General features: G+C 38.9%; 1 protein-coding gene across 2 annotated transcripts in view; it reads left to right on the top strand.

Annotated features, from left to right (window-relative positions):
- LOC142380298 (mannosyl-oligosaccharide 1,2-alpha-mannosidase IA) overlaps window positions 1–17563 on the top strand; it is a 198945-nt gene that overhangs the window by 83346 nt on the left and 98036 nt on the right. For both annotated transcript variants that reach the window (XM_075466040.1, XM_075466041.1), the window contains exon 2: window positions 6979–7075. In XM_075466040.1, the coding sequence (XP_075322155.1) occupies window positions 6979–7075 (97 nt within the window). The remainder of the gene's footprint in view (window positions 1–6978; window positions 7076–17563) is intronic.

The raw sequence follows: 17563 nt of genomic DNA, 5'->3' as shown, positions 1-17563 counted from the left end.
TCTTGTAATGTCTTTATGTTACTTATTGATTTTCTGTCACAACAGAGTTGGCAATCCAACACTCCAAATGTTTTTTCCCCCAAATTCTGCTCTGTATGTTTGAACCCTTATCTTGTTGGTGGAATTATGTTTTCACTGTGACTTCATAAATGTTATGTAATGTACTCATAAATTAAAAAGTAGGATACGTACTACAATTTCCATTATTATCTTCACTCCTTTTCTTTTGAGAAACCCTCCCTCTAAATCATGGCAATATCAGGGGGATGAGGAAATCTGCTGTGCCTTCAGCAAAGGATCTGCTCTGATTATTTTTTTCAGAAAAAGCTACAGAACTGCTCAGTTCTTCAGAAATCTCTGTATGTCTCCCTCTTCTGGGCTCTATGAGAGGCCATGGAGTTGAAGCCGAGTTGTCTGGAGCATATTTCCAACAAAGGATTGTTAAGACCCAAAGATTGTTACCCCTAGGATTCCAGTCCTGAGTATCCTGTGAATAAAACACAGAGTAGCATGTCTGTAAGACCAGACGATGCAGATGGACACCATCAGCGCTGAACTATGTTGAGTCATAAGGGGAAAAGATGAAGTTATATTATTTGGGATGCTGTGATGTTACCTTGTTTGCTGTTACGCTGGACCACTGTTGGTCAGATTATGAAAATATTACCTCTGCCCTTCCATTCAGACAATTTAACACTTCATCTTAACTCCAGATTCAACCTTAGTCCAGAGGCCCTGCTCAATAAACACTCCCTTCTTCTGATTTTTTTTTTTTTTTTTTTTTGTCACGGAGGTTGCTTTAATCCGTTTTGGTTTTTTATTTATTTATTTATTTATTTATTTTTTATATATATCATTGTCTTAGAGAAGCATCAGTTCAGATGGTCTCTGACATGTGCCAGTGATTTCTGTTACACCGTGTCATCCTTTGAAGTGGTTAACACACAGTTGGGCTTTTCTTGTGACAGATAAAATGAGCTTTAAAAGCCCTTCTATTGGCTGCCAGGTACAGCATGTCCAAATTTAACAAAGTGGTTTGAACTCACAAAAGGTGAGCTGCCACCTTCAGATCCTCAACCTGCTAACAACAGTCCATTGAAAACCTCTTATTCTTTTATGACTTCACAATCATGAGTCACACATTTACATATCAGCCTCTTGTCTGTCATTGGCCTTCTGTGTGGATGCAGCCTTTGAGAGTTTCCATTTCTGTGTGTAGGTAGCAGATGTAGATGTAGAAAACGCAGAAACACAGAATGGTAAATATTAGTTATGAAACACAAGTGAAGAACACAATGTCTTTTTCTGATGGAGCATATCTGTATGAGCCAGAAGAACTGCTGATGAGAGATGCCAAACAAAGAGCAGAAGTAACGCCCGGGAGGGACTTCAACAAGTCTAAAATAACTTCTGGTGGACCAAGCTGAAGCGGCAGGATGCACTCGGCAGCTGCAGTGCACACAGTGACGTTGTTCTGTTGACAAAATGGTTACAAAATAAACATCAGTGACATGTTGTAAAACAACAAAAATGTTGCTTAGCTGAACCGCTACGAAATTTTTGAGGTTGTTTTATCGGCTCCTCTTTTGTCCCTGATCTCAGTAGCTGTTAGCTTGCATTCTCCCCCATGAGAATCTTCTCCTTCTCTCCAAACAGAATGTTCTGACCGGTAAGGTACGAACTCATCATAAGCACATCATAAAACAGCAATTTGAAATACCTGAACTATCCTTTTAAGCTTCAAGACAGTTTTTAAGGATGTGTCCCTGAGCAACTCCAATCTTTGGTATTGATGCTGGAGATGATAAAAGCCATGTTTCCTGCTGTGATTTTTGCAGTGCTAAGTGGAACAGGAAATTGATATTTGTATTTCTTTTTTTCTGATGGTAATTTTGAACTGACACAAGGCTTAAGTGCATCTTTTGTGATTTTTGTCATGTGGCTCTACTTGAGTCTGGGTATTGGCATGTTGCTCTGTGTTCAGTTATTGATCTCCTCTGCCCAACTACCGGGCAATTAGTCAAACCAAAGTACAGTGGGAGTCCTGTCAGACCTTATCTCTGTCTGCTTTGTGTGCCCCTGCAAATAAATTGTTCATCCTTTTGCTCTCTTGGAGAAGCAGCTTCAAGGTGGTATGCTGTGCTGCAGCTACTGATTATTCAGCACTGGCTATGTTGTGATGATGGCTTGTTGCACTGACAGTCTAACAGGTGTGTGACCTATGTCCTCCCATACTTTGACCCTGTGCAGCGCACAACGACAGTGATGTGAAACACAAAGGCAAATATCTGTTTCCCTCCAGTGCAATGAAGCGTCTTCGATGCGTCACAGCAGGGAGCCGACACGCATATTTTTATGGAGTATGAGTCTGATTATGCTGACATTTAGGCATGAAAATGCAGCGGTTTGTTTAGGAAGAATTACTCAAGGCAGGATGTCTGGCCAACATACTACAAGCAAAACATTTTAGATTTGACATTTGTTTAATACAGAGAAATTAAGAGAGTTTGAGGGTCTGAAAGCAGCAACTGTTGATCAACATCCATCTATGATTTCAGAAAATGAAAAACAGTTAAGAAATGTAATTTGTATCAGATAATTGATCACTCAATTTTACCTTTATTAATTCCAGCTCCATGAGCGCAAACATTACAGAGCAACAGAAAACTGTTTTATTTGCAGTCAGTGCTGAGATTATCTGTCAATTCAACATTTTCCACTTACAGAGTAACAACGTTGTTGAATGCGATAAACAAAATCATTCATCAAAAGACAAACGCTTTTGGCTTGAGCTTATCAAGCAGCTCCAATGCTGACACTTTGAAATATTTCCTCAAAGAACACGCTGTCCCGGTGGGCCAGAGTGGTACCATTTGTTGTTGATAAAGGCTGAAGTCTACGCTTGTATTTTTATGTTGTTGTTCGAATTATCTCTGCTCTGCTAGCCTCTGATTATAATGTTGGGATGTGCTGTCGCCATATCTTTATAAAGCACAACTGTACACACACTAATTATCCATCACAGCCATTACCTTCCACGTCCATCAGTGAACTGCAGTGTCTATGTTAAAACGAAGGCAGCAGCTAATAGGTTCTTTTCTGTTTTTGTTTTTTTCCACTGTCTGCATATATATCAATGGTTGATGCCAAGGTCTGGCAAGAAACAATTCTCTTATATATGCAATTTAATCTTGCATTTTTCTTTGTACATAGGTGCAACTGATGATAAGTGTGTCCTTCACCAGCCCTCTTTGACCATCTAATCTAACCAGTTTTATTGATTCAAAAAACCTTGATTTAGTCAGAGAGGACTAGAATCGCTGACAGTGGAACACAAAAGGACAGGACAGATAAAGACAATAGACAGAAAACAGACAATGACAGGTGTGTGTGTGTGTGTGTGTGTGTGTGTGAGGTTTACTGTGGTGCATATAGATGAATATGTGGAAGTTTGTGTTGTGGTCTGTAAGTAACTTCCTTATCCACCAAAAAAATAAAGCATTCCAGCGGTCAGATATAAAGGTTCTTTTCTCTGTTAATGCAATGTATTTGACATTATATTTATTTTCAACCAGCAAGTCAGAAAAAAACTGCAAAATGAATATAGTAACTGTCACTGACTGCACGCACACTTAGTGCAGGTAACAAGTTAGAGAAGAGCACCAATTCACACAAGCAGTGGTGTCACCCACATATCTTTTTCTATTTTAGCATCTTTTAGACTCAACTCTAAAATTCAGTGTTACGTCATTGCTTAATGGTGTTGCAGTTTTACATTTTTACTTGCCTGCAGTTTCAGTGAAGCATTGGCCTGTTTTCTGCTTTCCTTACTATTTATTTGAGGATTATCATAAAGTCCTGCCTCCCTCAAAGGATCATTTGATAATTCTGTGCACAGATGTTCAGGACATGTTTGCAACATTCTTCAAAAGAAACACAGGAGAATATAAGATGCTAACATTTACCGAATCACTGTCTCCTCAAAAACGTTTTCCTGTTTTCTTTATTGGCTTTCACAGCTGCCGGAGGTACGGGACAGGCTGGCATTGTAAAAGATGGTGTCTGTTTCAAATAAAATTTAAGACATTTGCTGCTTTTCATTCTGTGAGGCAGTCCGCTCTGCAGGGGTCACACAGAGGCCAGCTCTGACCATTTCTTACCTTTCAACACTTTCTGAGGAAATTATTACCTTTGTGAACATATCTCCTCTGTGACATTCATCACTGCTGTTCCTCTGAATGATGTTCTGTGCTTGTTTTTCACACTCACTGAGATTGCTGTTACTCCTGTTGTAAATTTCTTTTTTTTTTTTTTTTGTAAATTGAAAAGGCACAATTAAAATCCTGCACTGTCAGAGTTTATACCAGTCAAGCTAAAGAAAAAAAAAACACAGTAAGAGAAATTACGACCTTAATGCAGACAGTTTTTCCTTCTGAGCTGTGAATGTCTTTCATTATATAGAGTGGTGCTGCACAAATGTCGAATCACAAATGAAATCCTGTCTGTAGGTCAGAAATGATTAAATGGCTCATGATGAATTTGTAATGAAATCTTAGAAAAACAGCACCTACAAATCAGCAAGCTAACATTAAAGGTTGTTCTTTGGTGGTATAAGAAATTGTGGGACTATTTTCCTTTGAGTGTGAGAGTTTTAGGTCAAAAGGATTTCCAGCCGGAGGGAATTCCCTCTGGCTTTATTAAACCCACCTGTGGAAAGTAAGGAATATCAATTTGTATTGATAAGAGATGCCAATGTCCTCCAGCATGAGAGGAGAAAAGCAAAGTCATCTTATGACATCCAGTCTCTCCATCTGACAACATTTTTCTACTGAGGCTCCTCACTTTCTTCCTAGTTGTTGTGTTCTGAGCAGTCAAATTTAATTTAATTTTAATCTAATGAACGTGTTACAATTGAAACCCCCTGAATCTAGTATACTTTATGCTGTACTAGTTTTCAATATATTTTCAAGTACTTTACATCACACACATGTACTCTACATGCACCGTGGATTCTCTTTGATGATATGAAGAAAACAACTCATTTTAAATCGCGACACTTTGCTGTCAAATGATGATAGTTACTAAATTATGGAGAAACTCTGTTAATGAGTTCTACTCTATTGTTAGAAATTGAGAAATGTCAGCCAAAACGGCAGTGGAGGGCTCATATTTCACTATCCTTTTAAACTTCCAGATTGAGGAGATTGATGAATAATAGCTGGAATTTTAGAATTAACTTTGGAGTCTGGTCTCATTTTCAAAGTAAAACATGCATGTGCTCTATAAGTCCTGTCGTTTATTCCACCATCACGGCTCTTGCCTCCTAAAGAGAACGTGGTCATTTGCTGATAGGTAGCGTTTACTCCTGGCGTGAGAAATGTCTGTGGTCATGGCGGTGCTAAAAGGCAACCATCTCTGGGATGCTTTGGGCTTTGATAGAAGAGCAGTAGTTGATGCCACGAGGAATGAGAATGTGTTGAACTTTAAAAAAGTATATAGGTTGTTTTTAACCACAATAGCAAGATGGTTCTGGTGTTGCTTATTCTGTGGAGAACTTTGATCTACATGAAATATATAATGAACGGTTGGACAAATAAGAAATTATCTTTCATGATTCCCAGAAACGTAATGCTATTGAACTTGTTCATTTGTTGACAGGCAACTATTGTTTTTTTTTAGTTTTTTTTTTTTTATGGAAGTTGAGCTGGAAAGCCATTAAATTTGGCACATCCCTCCATGTTCTGCACGGGGTTAAATATAATCACTTTAACCACTATGATACTAGAAAAAACTACACTAATAAGCTAAACCTAACTTGCAAACATTACACTTGAAAAAGCACATTTGTATTTTTTTTAAGCTCATGTGGAGAAAGTCAAATGAAAGTTTTATCATTTAAAATATTTGTTATTTTTGCTCCATGTATTACAAAGCAAACCCTGTGTTTTGTTCCTGAAAAGTGAGTAATGATATGCCATGTTAATAAGCAAAAGTACATTCTTGGGGAACTTTATTCATTAAATGTTAATATCAAAATCAGCTTTGATCCTGTACATATAATATACATAATAATTATAAATCAGCTTCAAAATACAGGCTTCTGATCTAATGTTGCCTCTATCTACATTCCTGTCTTGTTCTTTTCAGTGAAAATTTAATTGCACTTTGCAAATTAAATCCAGACAACGTTTGATTTTTAACAGTTTTTTTGTTCACAAAGATGTGTTTTTATCTGGTAACATTGCTTTTCATCTTCTAGCACCAGTCCATCTTTAACTCATTGGCTGCCAGCCATTTTCAGTGCAGACACCCATACTGCCAAGTGTTTTTCAGTATTTTGACTGATTTTCCAAGACCCACAGAAAAGTGTGTCTTATGACTATGTACACACCGAAATTACCAAAAGAAAGAGTAGACTCTCTTCTTTGATCAGGAATAAAAGTTTGTTTCTACCATTTTCAGTATTTTAGTAATAGACAGTAGAACATAGGTTGGTTTCACCAAAAACAGCTGTTTGACCCAAAAAATGGAGAAAACGAGCTCTTTTTTTTTTTTTGTGCATAGTGGCACTGCTGCCACCTAGCGGGTAATTTTGCCAGTATATTCTCTGTTTAGTGTTTACAAGCCTAAGATTTAGTGACGAACTCCGCTAGATTGTCCCCCAGCCCGCTCCGTTAAACGCAATTGACGTCTATAGACGTCTTTGGCAGTGAACGTTTTTTTTTAAAGTGACATCTATAGACGTCAATGGCACCGAAAGAGTTAATTTAAAGGTGAAGCAGCAGGGGTAATGTCAGCTGTATTCTTTAGCAGGTGGTTTATTTGTTGTAATTGCGTTTTTGTCTTTTATCCAGTCCTGATCAATATCTACCATTCCCTTTGCTTTGAGCTGTACCAATTTAATCACGGTTGTATTTGGAGGTGTGATGCTTTGCTTTCCGTCCAGTGACCGGTGTCTGCCCTCTGCTTGTTTTGCAGATGATGAAGTTTGCCTGGGACAACTACAAACTCTACGCCTGGGGCAAGAATGAGCTGCGGCCTTTGACGAAAGATGGGCACATTGGCAACATGTTTGGTAAGTAGAGGCAGAGTGCTTGAAAGGTCATCTAGAATTCTTGTTTTTAAGATTTGTTGACCTTTTGTTTTTGAGTGTTTTATGCACAGAACAAATACGGACTGTAGCTAAAAGGGGGGAAATTTTCATAATGATAAATGGAAGGGCAGCCTTAAACTATGAGATTTGAAAGCAATGGTTTTGTTTAAAAACAAGTATATTTATTATTCAAGAACGGACATGGGGTCAACCCTTTCTCAGTTATGCATGGTTGACTTTGGAATTAATCAAGCCAGACGTGGAAAGGACAAACATTGCAAGCTTTCCTTTGAGCTGCATTCAAACCAGAACTGAAACCCAATTCACCTCAAAAGGCAAAGATAACGAAGCAATATTGATTCTTTGACTCATGGGCTATGGTGTATTTTCCGTAATTAGATATTCGGCATGGCTCCGCAGAAAATGTTAACTTCAAGAGAAAAGCAGCAAGGATACAAAGTAGCAGATACCAAGTAGCCAGTCTTCTTATATTTTTACAAACTTTATTATCTGTTGCCTAATTTTAATTGAACTGTTTAAGTCAGATTATTGAATGACAAAATCCTCATTTTCACTGCAATTTTTTTTTTTTTAAATGTTTAAAATTTGCACTTGAGTCAAAAAACATTTTTCTCAAATTTCTTATGATATACAGTAATGTGCAACGGTCTAGATGCACCCCTAATTTTTTTCTTTATATGTTGCTTCCAAACAGCGAGACTTTTAATGTGTTCTGGGTAATGGTTGTCTTTCTTTTTTTACTTAAAGATAGCAGCGCGTTAAAGGGGAGAGTTAAAAAGTTTACATGTGGTGGTCAATTAGAGGACCAAGAATGAATCTCCCCATTAGTAGCCATGGGAATTCAATAATTCACTTCTTCACTGGAGGAGCTGATTCATGTGTTTAACAGCTCAGGTAAATCGGTGGATTAGAATCATCACCAGATACGACTGAGGGTTTGTCTGTGGTGCAGCAAACTTTCACTCAAACCGCACATGCTACATGATTATCATGATCTCAGGAGGAGGAAGCAGTCGTTCTGTTTCTTGATATTTAACACAATTGGCTCATTAGCCGAGCCTCTCAATAAGCTTGCAAGCTGATGACTGGGGAGGATCAATGAGCAACATCTTTAGGTCTGCTATGCTTTACTCTTCCTCAATAGCCCCATCCTGACTTAAAAGTGCCATTATGGCTGAAGTGTCTGTTTTTGTGCTTGCTGTGCTGATAATGGAGGTCGGTCTAGTTGCTGCCGGGACATTCCTCAGTAGTTCATCAAAAAGATGTGTCCAGATACCAGTTCCTCACAGGTGTGATCACCTTATATCATCTAAAAAAAAAAAACATACAGCCCTGTGCAAAAGTCTTGGCTTACTCCTCATTTGTTGATATTTTGCCTTGTTGTAATTTTTTTAAGTGGTCTCAAGCAATAGTTCTCCAGAGTTTTTCCTTTGGACTTTGGCTGCTTTTCACCTCTTTTTCAGTCCAGTCCTTGTACCTGACCATTTTCACAGGACTTTTGTTTGTTTTATGTGTTAAAGCCATTTAACACTGACCTGTGAATCATTCAAGCATAACAAACAAGGTACCGAACTCGAGAGGTGAACTAGTGTTGTGTAGATACGTAATTAACAACTTTGAAAAGAACAAATCTTGAATTCTGTCATTAGGGACTTTGCTACCAGCAGCCTTTCACAAACATGCATAATTTCTTCCCATTTCTTTAGTTGCATATATGAAAAAAGATAACACAAAACGGTATTTTTGCAACCAACAAAATGATTCCCAAAGCCATTTGCTGAAAACTTTGCAGACCTCTGCACAGTATGGCAAACATATGTTTAATGAACAATCACATTTTTAACAATTAAGACCTGATGTAAAATGAGGATGTACCAGCCCCTTTTCATAGGGTGCTTCCGGTCATTATGGGTTTAAAAACTGAGTTGTTATGAAATGTAACAATTGTCACCTGTTTGCATTTCAATGAGCTTTTGGCACAGTATCTTCCTCAGCTTTCACTCAGCACAGGAAACCTCAGAGCCTGCCAGGGGAGTCACAGTCTCCACCAGCCTCTAATTGGATCTAGATCCAGAAGGGTCCTCAGGTCCTTCTCAGTGAAGCGTATCAGTCAGCTCACACTGCTGTGCTTGAGGGATATCCCACAATACAGCCCTTAATAAAAGCTGGATCATCTCTAAATATGACTTGGATGGGTAGTGTCTTCATACCTGAGGTCTCGCTCACTCTCATCATCTACAGGGATTGAGGATTATTAAACAGATGACACAAGCTCTTTGGAAAATATGTTCCCTTTGGTGCTTTGGCTCATGTGAGGTTGTAAAGAGGAGTCGGTTTGAGGCAGAGCCCTTAAACCGCAAATATCCAGGATTACTTTCTAATGAAAACTACCCAATAAATCATTCAAACACCGATTTAGAAGGAAAGGTTTGAGTGCTAGTTCGAAGTTGGCCAACATAAGAACCTTCTTCACTCATCAAGTTTAGAGTGCATTTTGATTTGAAAGCAAAATCAAATCCCAAATGAATCTATTTGCTTCCTATTGAGGTAAAGGAAAAATGGAAATAAAGAAAGTTTATAAAAAAAAGGTCTTGAAGTTTTCACCATGTGTGTGGTAGTACAGAATTTATGCTTTTGCATTCATTCATTTGGAATTACAGAAAAGATCTTGTTCACCAAAATAGGTGAACTTTAGGATGGCTTTAGCATGGCTAGCTGAGCTCATTATACAGCAGCTTAAAAAAACCTTCATCAGTTTGGCAATGAAGAGCAATAATAAAGCAGACTGAGACACACTTGTTTTTCCATACTTTAATTCTGAAATCAGCTTCTCTGCATTAATTTAGAAACTTAGTTTAATTGAAATTGCTTTCTTTATTTGACCATTTAGTCCTTGGTTACTCATGTCCCCAGAAACACTTAATTGAAAAAATAATCAAATGCTATTTACTTTCCATTCTTTATTAAAACATGATGGGGCTGACATATCACTGCACAAAGGTCGTTTTATCACAAAGACTGAAAGGCACTGATAGTTTTCAAATTTGAGATGATCTCAAGAGATATCAAAGCTTCATTTAATCATGCGGCTTGTGATATAATGCATCATTTAGAAGTAATAACAGCCAAGGACACTGAAAACTAATTGAAAAAAATAAAATAAAATGAAAACTTGAGTGGTGATGGAATGATGGAGTCTGTTACAATGATTGGTTTGTGTTGAAGCTGCATTTAGCAGTGACTCACTGCTGGGTCGAAGAAAGTAAACTCCAAAACAGACTCGACGCAGTGAACCTTGATATCGGCTTATTAAAATGTTTGGCACACAGTATTAGGCACTCTATAGCTGGTACAACAGATTAAGCACAAACAATTTGTGTTTATCTGGTTCGATCCACTGAAGCTGTATTTATATTTTCCACAAGAGGTTAACAGCAGTTTTTACTGTAATGGAGGTTTTAATTTATAGCTCGGTGTCAGTATTTAACTGCTGATACACAGCCAGAGCACTACCTAGATGCATTGTGCATTGTAATGCCATGATATGCTTTCAAGGTAATTGTGTTAACATTCTTTGATTTACTTTGGGTGTAGAGTTGGTATTCTCTGCCACTTTGTTCAGTCCTGTATTTTGAGCTCTTGTGATATTTTAAGTCGAGGGCAGCAGCATTCACACATAGATGTATATGAGGGCCAAAGAGATTCAACCTTATGTACCAGTGAGTCAAAAACAATGAGGGGTGTCACACAAACGTGGAAAACTCAGGATGCAAACACAAAATGGCTGGAGTCGCAGGTAGTGCTTAAGCTGTGCGGTTTATTTACAGTGAGAAAAACAAAAAGAAGCCAGTTATGTGGACACAAAGCAAGCCCTTACTTCAGAGTGGCAGCCCTCACACTCTCAACCTCGAGTGTCTGGTCAGCCTGAGCCTTGTATAACCCCAAGCCCCGCCCCAAGACCAATCAAACCCAATTAACAGAGAAAACAATACTTCTGGCCACCACATTTTACACACAGGCTCTGCAGTAACCCTATTAACATTACATAACATATATAAACCATCACCATAATAAATCACGCTCCAGTTGAGCAATTACAACAGAAAACATCAACAGACCCTGAACTCTCCCCCTCCACTTAGAGGGGAGATGGTATAGTCCGCAGCCGACCATACCATAAAAGGCTGCTGCTCTGTTTCACTCCCAGGCAGGCACAGAGGAGCAGGAGGATGGCAGCAGCAGCCCAGGTAACTATAATTAAATAAAGAAAAATATGATGAGTAGTGTGGGTTTTTTTGTGCTTCTGCTGGAGATGTTTGAGCATTAGTCCAATGTGGTGCGTGCACTCACCACCAAACCAGTGGGGAACAATCTAAATATGAACCATGTATAAAAGGCTGAGGATGTTTTACCATCTGTCACCTGTGTGTAGTGATGGGGGCTTCGTCACAAGGGGAGAGCATGTTTATTTGAAGCAACATTCAGAACAGCTGATTGATTCTCACTGGGATTGTCACAGTTTAAAACATCATACATGAATTATTTGGAATTAGATGAAAACTTTTCTTGGAGGTGGAATCAAAATCTACAATCTGAATCACAATTCTCCCCATAGATTTAGATGAGCCTATGTGATATTATGATAAGATGTAGAGTTTAGCTTTTTAGGCAACAAAGCTCTTAGCAAGCTTGCCTCAAAAGGCTTTTATGTTGTTCAGTTAACACATTAATAATGGAAACGTGTGTCTATGAAATGTGTTAAACTAAGTCATGATTGCTATGCTAACCAATTATTAAGTCCCTACCCCAGTCCAGTTAGTCTTTAATTGAACAAAGCTACTTAAAGCTGCCTAGTTTTAGATTTTTAAATCCTTCAGACAGCGATAAACTAGAAATTCAGCCTAAGTTTAATGAACTCAACTTATCAAAATCAAAAGAAAAAGCTTTTATAATTGTGGAAATTACATCAGCTTATGTTACAGGTTTCTGACACATTACCTCAGAATATAAGGTTGACCTGGTTTCTTTTGGCTTCTCTCTGGGGGAGACTGCACAGATGGTTTTGTGCTTATATTATGTATCAGTTCATAATAGAAGGTCTAAGTTTTTCAAACAGCCCGTCTTATTCTGAGTCTGCACTTCTCAAGTAATTCTGCTGTAGGGGGTGAAAGGTTTCTCATACTTAGCCGAGAACTCCTGAACCCTTAGCAGCTAATTGCCATCTTTATCAGTGTGGCACAGCTATGCGCTAAGCAGCGTACTTTAATGGAGATCCAATCGATATGCAAACAATATAAGCTGGAGTAAAATAAGCTATTTATCTGTGGAAGCACAGTTGAGAAATTACTCATTCTGCAAGTGTTGGGGGAGGGGAATGGCTTCCTTCAACTGAATTTGGTTAATCTTGTAAGAAAATATGTTCCCAGCCTGTTAGAGGCTGGCATCATTTTCCTTTTTTTCTGGTTTGCTACACAGTGTATTATCTACGAGTATCAAGAGGAATAGAGAAAGGGCATCTTTCTTGTGAGTAAATGTCACATTGTGAGAGACGGTGCGGGAAGCCAGGTATGAAATTGGGTCCTGTGTTCTTTAATTTAATCCCAAGAGTAGACAGAGATGCTGCGATATTGGATCTACTGTGAGAATGACGGTGGCATCAGAAGCTTGTCAATATGCTGAAAGTCACCAGAACGTCCCTGTTGCTAGACACTCATAAAAAGCACAATCCCGACCACAGATGTTTACGCCTGTCTTTATCACACTTTCTCTTTAGTTTTCTTTTAATAATCTGCCTTTATATCTTTCGTTCAGCCCTACATTCCTTTCTATTTTTAAGATAATCCTTCTCTTCTTTCTTTTGTCTCAAGGCTGAAAGGGTCTTTTTCTTTTCTCTAAACCAAAGTTTTTTTTCATAAACTTTTTCTCGCATTTCACTTGCACATTAGAGTATGGCAACCCGACCGAAGCCCGACGGGCCCGGTCGCAACCCGACGGGCCGGGCCGGACTCGGACAAAAAATTAGAATGTCTTGTCGGACTCGGGTCGGGCTCGAAAGCAAGCAGACATCGTGAAAATTATAAACAGCCAGAGGACAGGTTTCAGTTCATTGCAAACGTCAGTTTTTGTGATAAACATAAATAATTGAATATGCATAAATTAAAATGTTGGTAGGCTATTCGTGCCTCATGCCGTGCAGCATGCATCTGTGTGCATCTGTGGTCTGTGCATGCTCGGTGCGCACGCACGCATATCGAACATTCGAACAACTTTACATTAAACACGTGCGATCAGTGCAGCCGAGCTCAGTTGGCTGGAAGCGCTATGGAGGACATTAAAAGAAAAATAGCTTCTGGAGAACTGAAAGTCGTGGAAAATGAGAGGGGGAAATCAAGCTATAATGGATTATGGTGGATAATGGTGCGCTGTCACCAATGTGTATTTACTGATTAGGGTCCGCCGTCTTGCGTTGGTCACTGGTCTCGGGCTTCCGGCGGGCTCGGACACAAATATTTTAATTAATCTCGGGCTCGGGTCGGATTTGAGAACATTTCTGTCGGTTGAGGGCCGGGCTCGGACAGAAAAATCCGGCCCGAGCCAGGCTCTATTGCACATATATAAAAACAAATCAGTAGCCTAGGCTATGTCATTTGAGTTTATTAAAAGCTTTTATTTTGTCTCAAGGCAGTTACAAAGCTGTTTGGAGTTTTTCTGCAGTTGTGCCTCGTTGTGAGGTTGCGTGGGAGTTCGCGTCTAGAAATTCAGAAAAAATATGAATATGCACACTCCTGTTTTTTTATTTGCTCATGGAGAAAACTTGAAATCAAAGAAAAAAATCACAATTGAAAAACATCTTAAATCTGATTGATTGAATATCAAACACCAGCTTGTAGCCCTTCAATGTCTCCTGTTTCCCTTTGATTTCAGTGGATACTTCATGTCAGCTTAATATTAAATTTCATGATAAGAAAGAAGGAAATCACAATCTAATTTAGTGTAACTGGTGACATTTGCTTTGTCTTCAGCTTCAGAAATAATTTTGGTCTAATATGGCATTCACTCTGTTTCACAGAGGGGCTGCTGGGCTTGCCTCACTCAGTGCCTAAACAGAACTATACAACATAAAAAAGGGACTGAATGCTGCTCATTGAGAGAGCAGAATTTGAGAGAAAGTTCAAAGTCCTTTTGATTTATTAATGACATGCTGACCTCTGTGTTGGAAAGGCATAGCTTTCATTTGAAGGTTTGACAGAACTGTTCGCAGAACGCTGATCTAGTGAGGAATCTGTTAGCTTTGTTTTCATGTAGGGTTTTGCTTTCCATTGATAAATACATTTACATATCAAAACAGGAGCTTAAAGGTGAAAATGGCTTTGACCCAGGAAGAGATTGTCTTTGACTGGTTCAGTATTTGATATTCTATCATTTACATGTGTTAATAACTTAAAGATTGGCCCTGAGTTTCGGCGCTGATAATATCGGCAGATTTTACCGTGACTGACATAAATCTCTCAAGAAGGTCAATTGGATGGTGTGTTGGATGTTTTTCATGCTGCTATTGACTTTTAGAGTTGTTTACTGGTATTAAAACTAAAATGATTTTAGTGAGTTAAAGAGTTATGAATCTGGAAGCAACTTGAATCTTCAGGATGCTTTTAATACGGTGGAGGTGCAAATCACAACGGCAAAAGAGAAAACACAACGACATTAAAGGGGAACTCCGGGGCATTTGAAGCGCGTTTCCATTGCTAGAGGTTGTCAAATACTGATAGTAGGACACAGAGAGGTGCAAATCTGCGCTCCCTGTGTGGAGATCGCGCTGTTCGCACAGCGTGTCATGCGAGGCTAATACGTGGTGGCTAAGGGGCAACTGCTAACCCTTCCACGTAAAACAACAACTTGCACACAGCAGAAACGTCACACCACTTTATAAACCATCCAACAATAAAGTCACAAGCCTTACCATCAAAACCATATGCATGGTTCTCACATTACTGGCATGGGGACGTTACAAAACAACTTTATAAACAGCATGTCACTCACCGGCTGGTTGTAGGCTCGCGCATGTGAAAGCCCAAAAGAGTCGATGGACGATAATCCCATATACAAAACAATTATATTCTCTAGAAAAACTGCGTTCAAGTATTTAAAACATTACAACAATACATGCCCAGTAATATTGTTGTAATGTTTTAAATACTTGAATAATTTTTTTTTAATTTTGAGGAGGCTTTATCTCCCATTGGTTCATATAGCAGATTTATATGAAAAAAAATATATTAAAGGGTCTTTTTGGGACACGTGTTCCCTGCTTGCAAGCCAGAGCGCTCTGCTGTGAATTATTTTCAATATTTGGCCCCCAGAGTTCTTCTGCCCCATTTTTATGGTTGAGGGCATTAACTAAAGCAGCTATGGTTTTATATTTCCAATTTATCTCGGAGCCAGATGACAGAAAGCCTTTGGCCTGAAATTAAATGATGCTAAACACAAAAAGGGTTTTATTCCGACGAGCTAATATATAGGACATAGAAGTGCTGCATGCTTAGTTTCCTAAAAGAAGATGCTGATTTGGATCCTTGAACTGGCACAGCTGGCACAACAAGGGAAGATGAGTAAATCAAAGCAAAAATTCTTCACCCCTTTTTTAAGCTGTGGTCCCTGTGGTCTGAATCATTATCATATGAGTGAGGTTATTCGGCTAATGCTTAGTATGTATGTTTTAATTTAAGAGGATCACCTTCAGGCTGCGTTCATACAAACATGCTTTCATATAAAATGGCTTTTCACAAAAGAAAAAAAATAAATCCCTGTCCAGAGATTGTTTTGACACCTTGTATACACCGGCCAGGTCCGTCAAGAAGGTTGGCTGTTTAGCTGTAGGGAATATGATGGAGGAAGAGTGCAGTGAGAAAGATTAATACAGGATATTTAATTGATTAGGCTGATAAAGAGGCACAAGTGACACAAGGTTGTGATTGCCGGGGGGAAGAGGGGGCGTGATTAATCAAGTAAGGACAGTTGTCAATTCATGAACATGGATGTTTGTGTCATCATTCCCAGAATACTCAGTTTCTCCTGGTCCAGATGAGAAAAATCATCTTTAAAATGCAAAATATTAGTGTAAATGTGGTCTGAGAAGCAGGTGAGACTTTAACAGCCAGACAGCTGGCAACAAATCAGAGCAGACAGCTTGTTTATGTTATTAATGTTTTATTACTATGTACCTTAGAAGCAGGGATGCTTCACTGATCTGAAAACAAAGCTGATCATGAAGAGGCAGCTCTTGGACAATGTCCAGAACACGTTTTTCTTCCTCTGCCTTTGTTTCCAGTCTGGGAAAAACGCTCAAGAATGGTCCCTCAAGTGATCTCAGCATATCCATCTTGTGTCCTTGAAACCTAAGACTTGTTTTATATTCTCTTTTGGCTTCTGTGATGAGGTGGAAGTGATATTAGTTGGTCTCCTGCGCTAACCTCCTGTGAGGTTTAAAGTGGAGGTCCTCCTGGCACAAAACTCCTTACAAACAATCACAGACTCTAAAATCAAATCCTTTTTTTGTTACTTCAGTTCACAAAAAATCCTTTCTAAGTTTATTTGGTTTTAAAGAATCGCCTTGTGTTACCTGTGAAGGAGTTATTTGACATTTTGGGAAATAACTTTTCCTCTTTCTTTTTTTTCCCAAGAGTTGGTTGGGAGGTTTTATAGGAAGTAAATGTCTGTGCTATAAATATCTAAAGGTCATCTCAGCCTAAAGACGGATAATAATGGACTATGGGCAATATGTAAAGCTCAGAATTGACAGATTTTATCTATCGTTGTTCAGAAAATGGATGGCATCATAATAATTCCCTTTTTCCGCTTCATAATTAGTGTATTTGGTGGGGTCAACCATCTCTAAATTGAGCAACTGCAACTTTTGGTGCTATTTTGACAGTTTTCTCATGCTCAGAATGTACGTGTGGTACCTAAAGTGAGCTGTACTTTAACAGTGTACTTCAGTTGGCTGTCTTGTAGCACTGTGATCACTTTAGAATATATTGGTCATCGATGTTATCTCAGTCATTTTAGATCCATTTACGAGCATTATTATAGTTCTTGTTGAACTTTCTCCTTTTGCTTAGAAGTGAGAAGCAAACCAATCCTACAGCCTAAGTGGAGGATTAAAGAGATGCTCATCCCTCTATGAATGACGTCATTACCCCTGTGTCTGCTTATCTGGGTCACTAACCGAAGCACATGGCACATTTAATGCCAGGCCAAACCCGTAGTCTCAACAGATGCTGAGGACAAGACTTGTGATTGCACTGAAAAAGAGAGAACATTACATTAGGTGTTACAGCTCCCCCTCCCTCCCTCCAGATATTTTTCATCAACAATAGATGTCCCATGGCTGTTAAGGGGATTGGCCACATGCTGTTACTCAGAATTTCTCCCCAGCTTTCTCCCCATCTG

The sequence above is a fragment of the Odontesthes bonariensis genome, chromosome 5 (genome assembly GCF_027942865.1).
Source record: "Odontesthes bonariensis isolate fOdoBon6 chromosome 5, fOdoBon6.hap1, whole genome shotgun sequence".
NCBI classification, from domain to species: Eukaryota; Metazoa; Chordata; class Actinopteri; order Atheriniformes; family Atherinopsidae; genus Odontesthes; species Odontesthes bonariensis.
The sequence above is the reverse complement of the archived record's forward strand: the minus strand, read 5'-3'. Positions and strand labels throughout refer to the sequence as shown.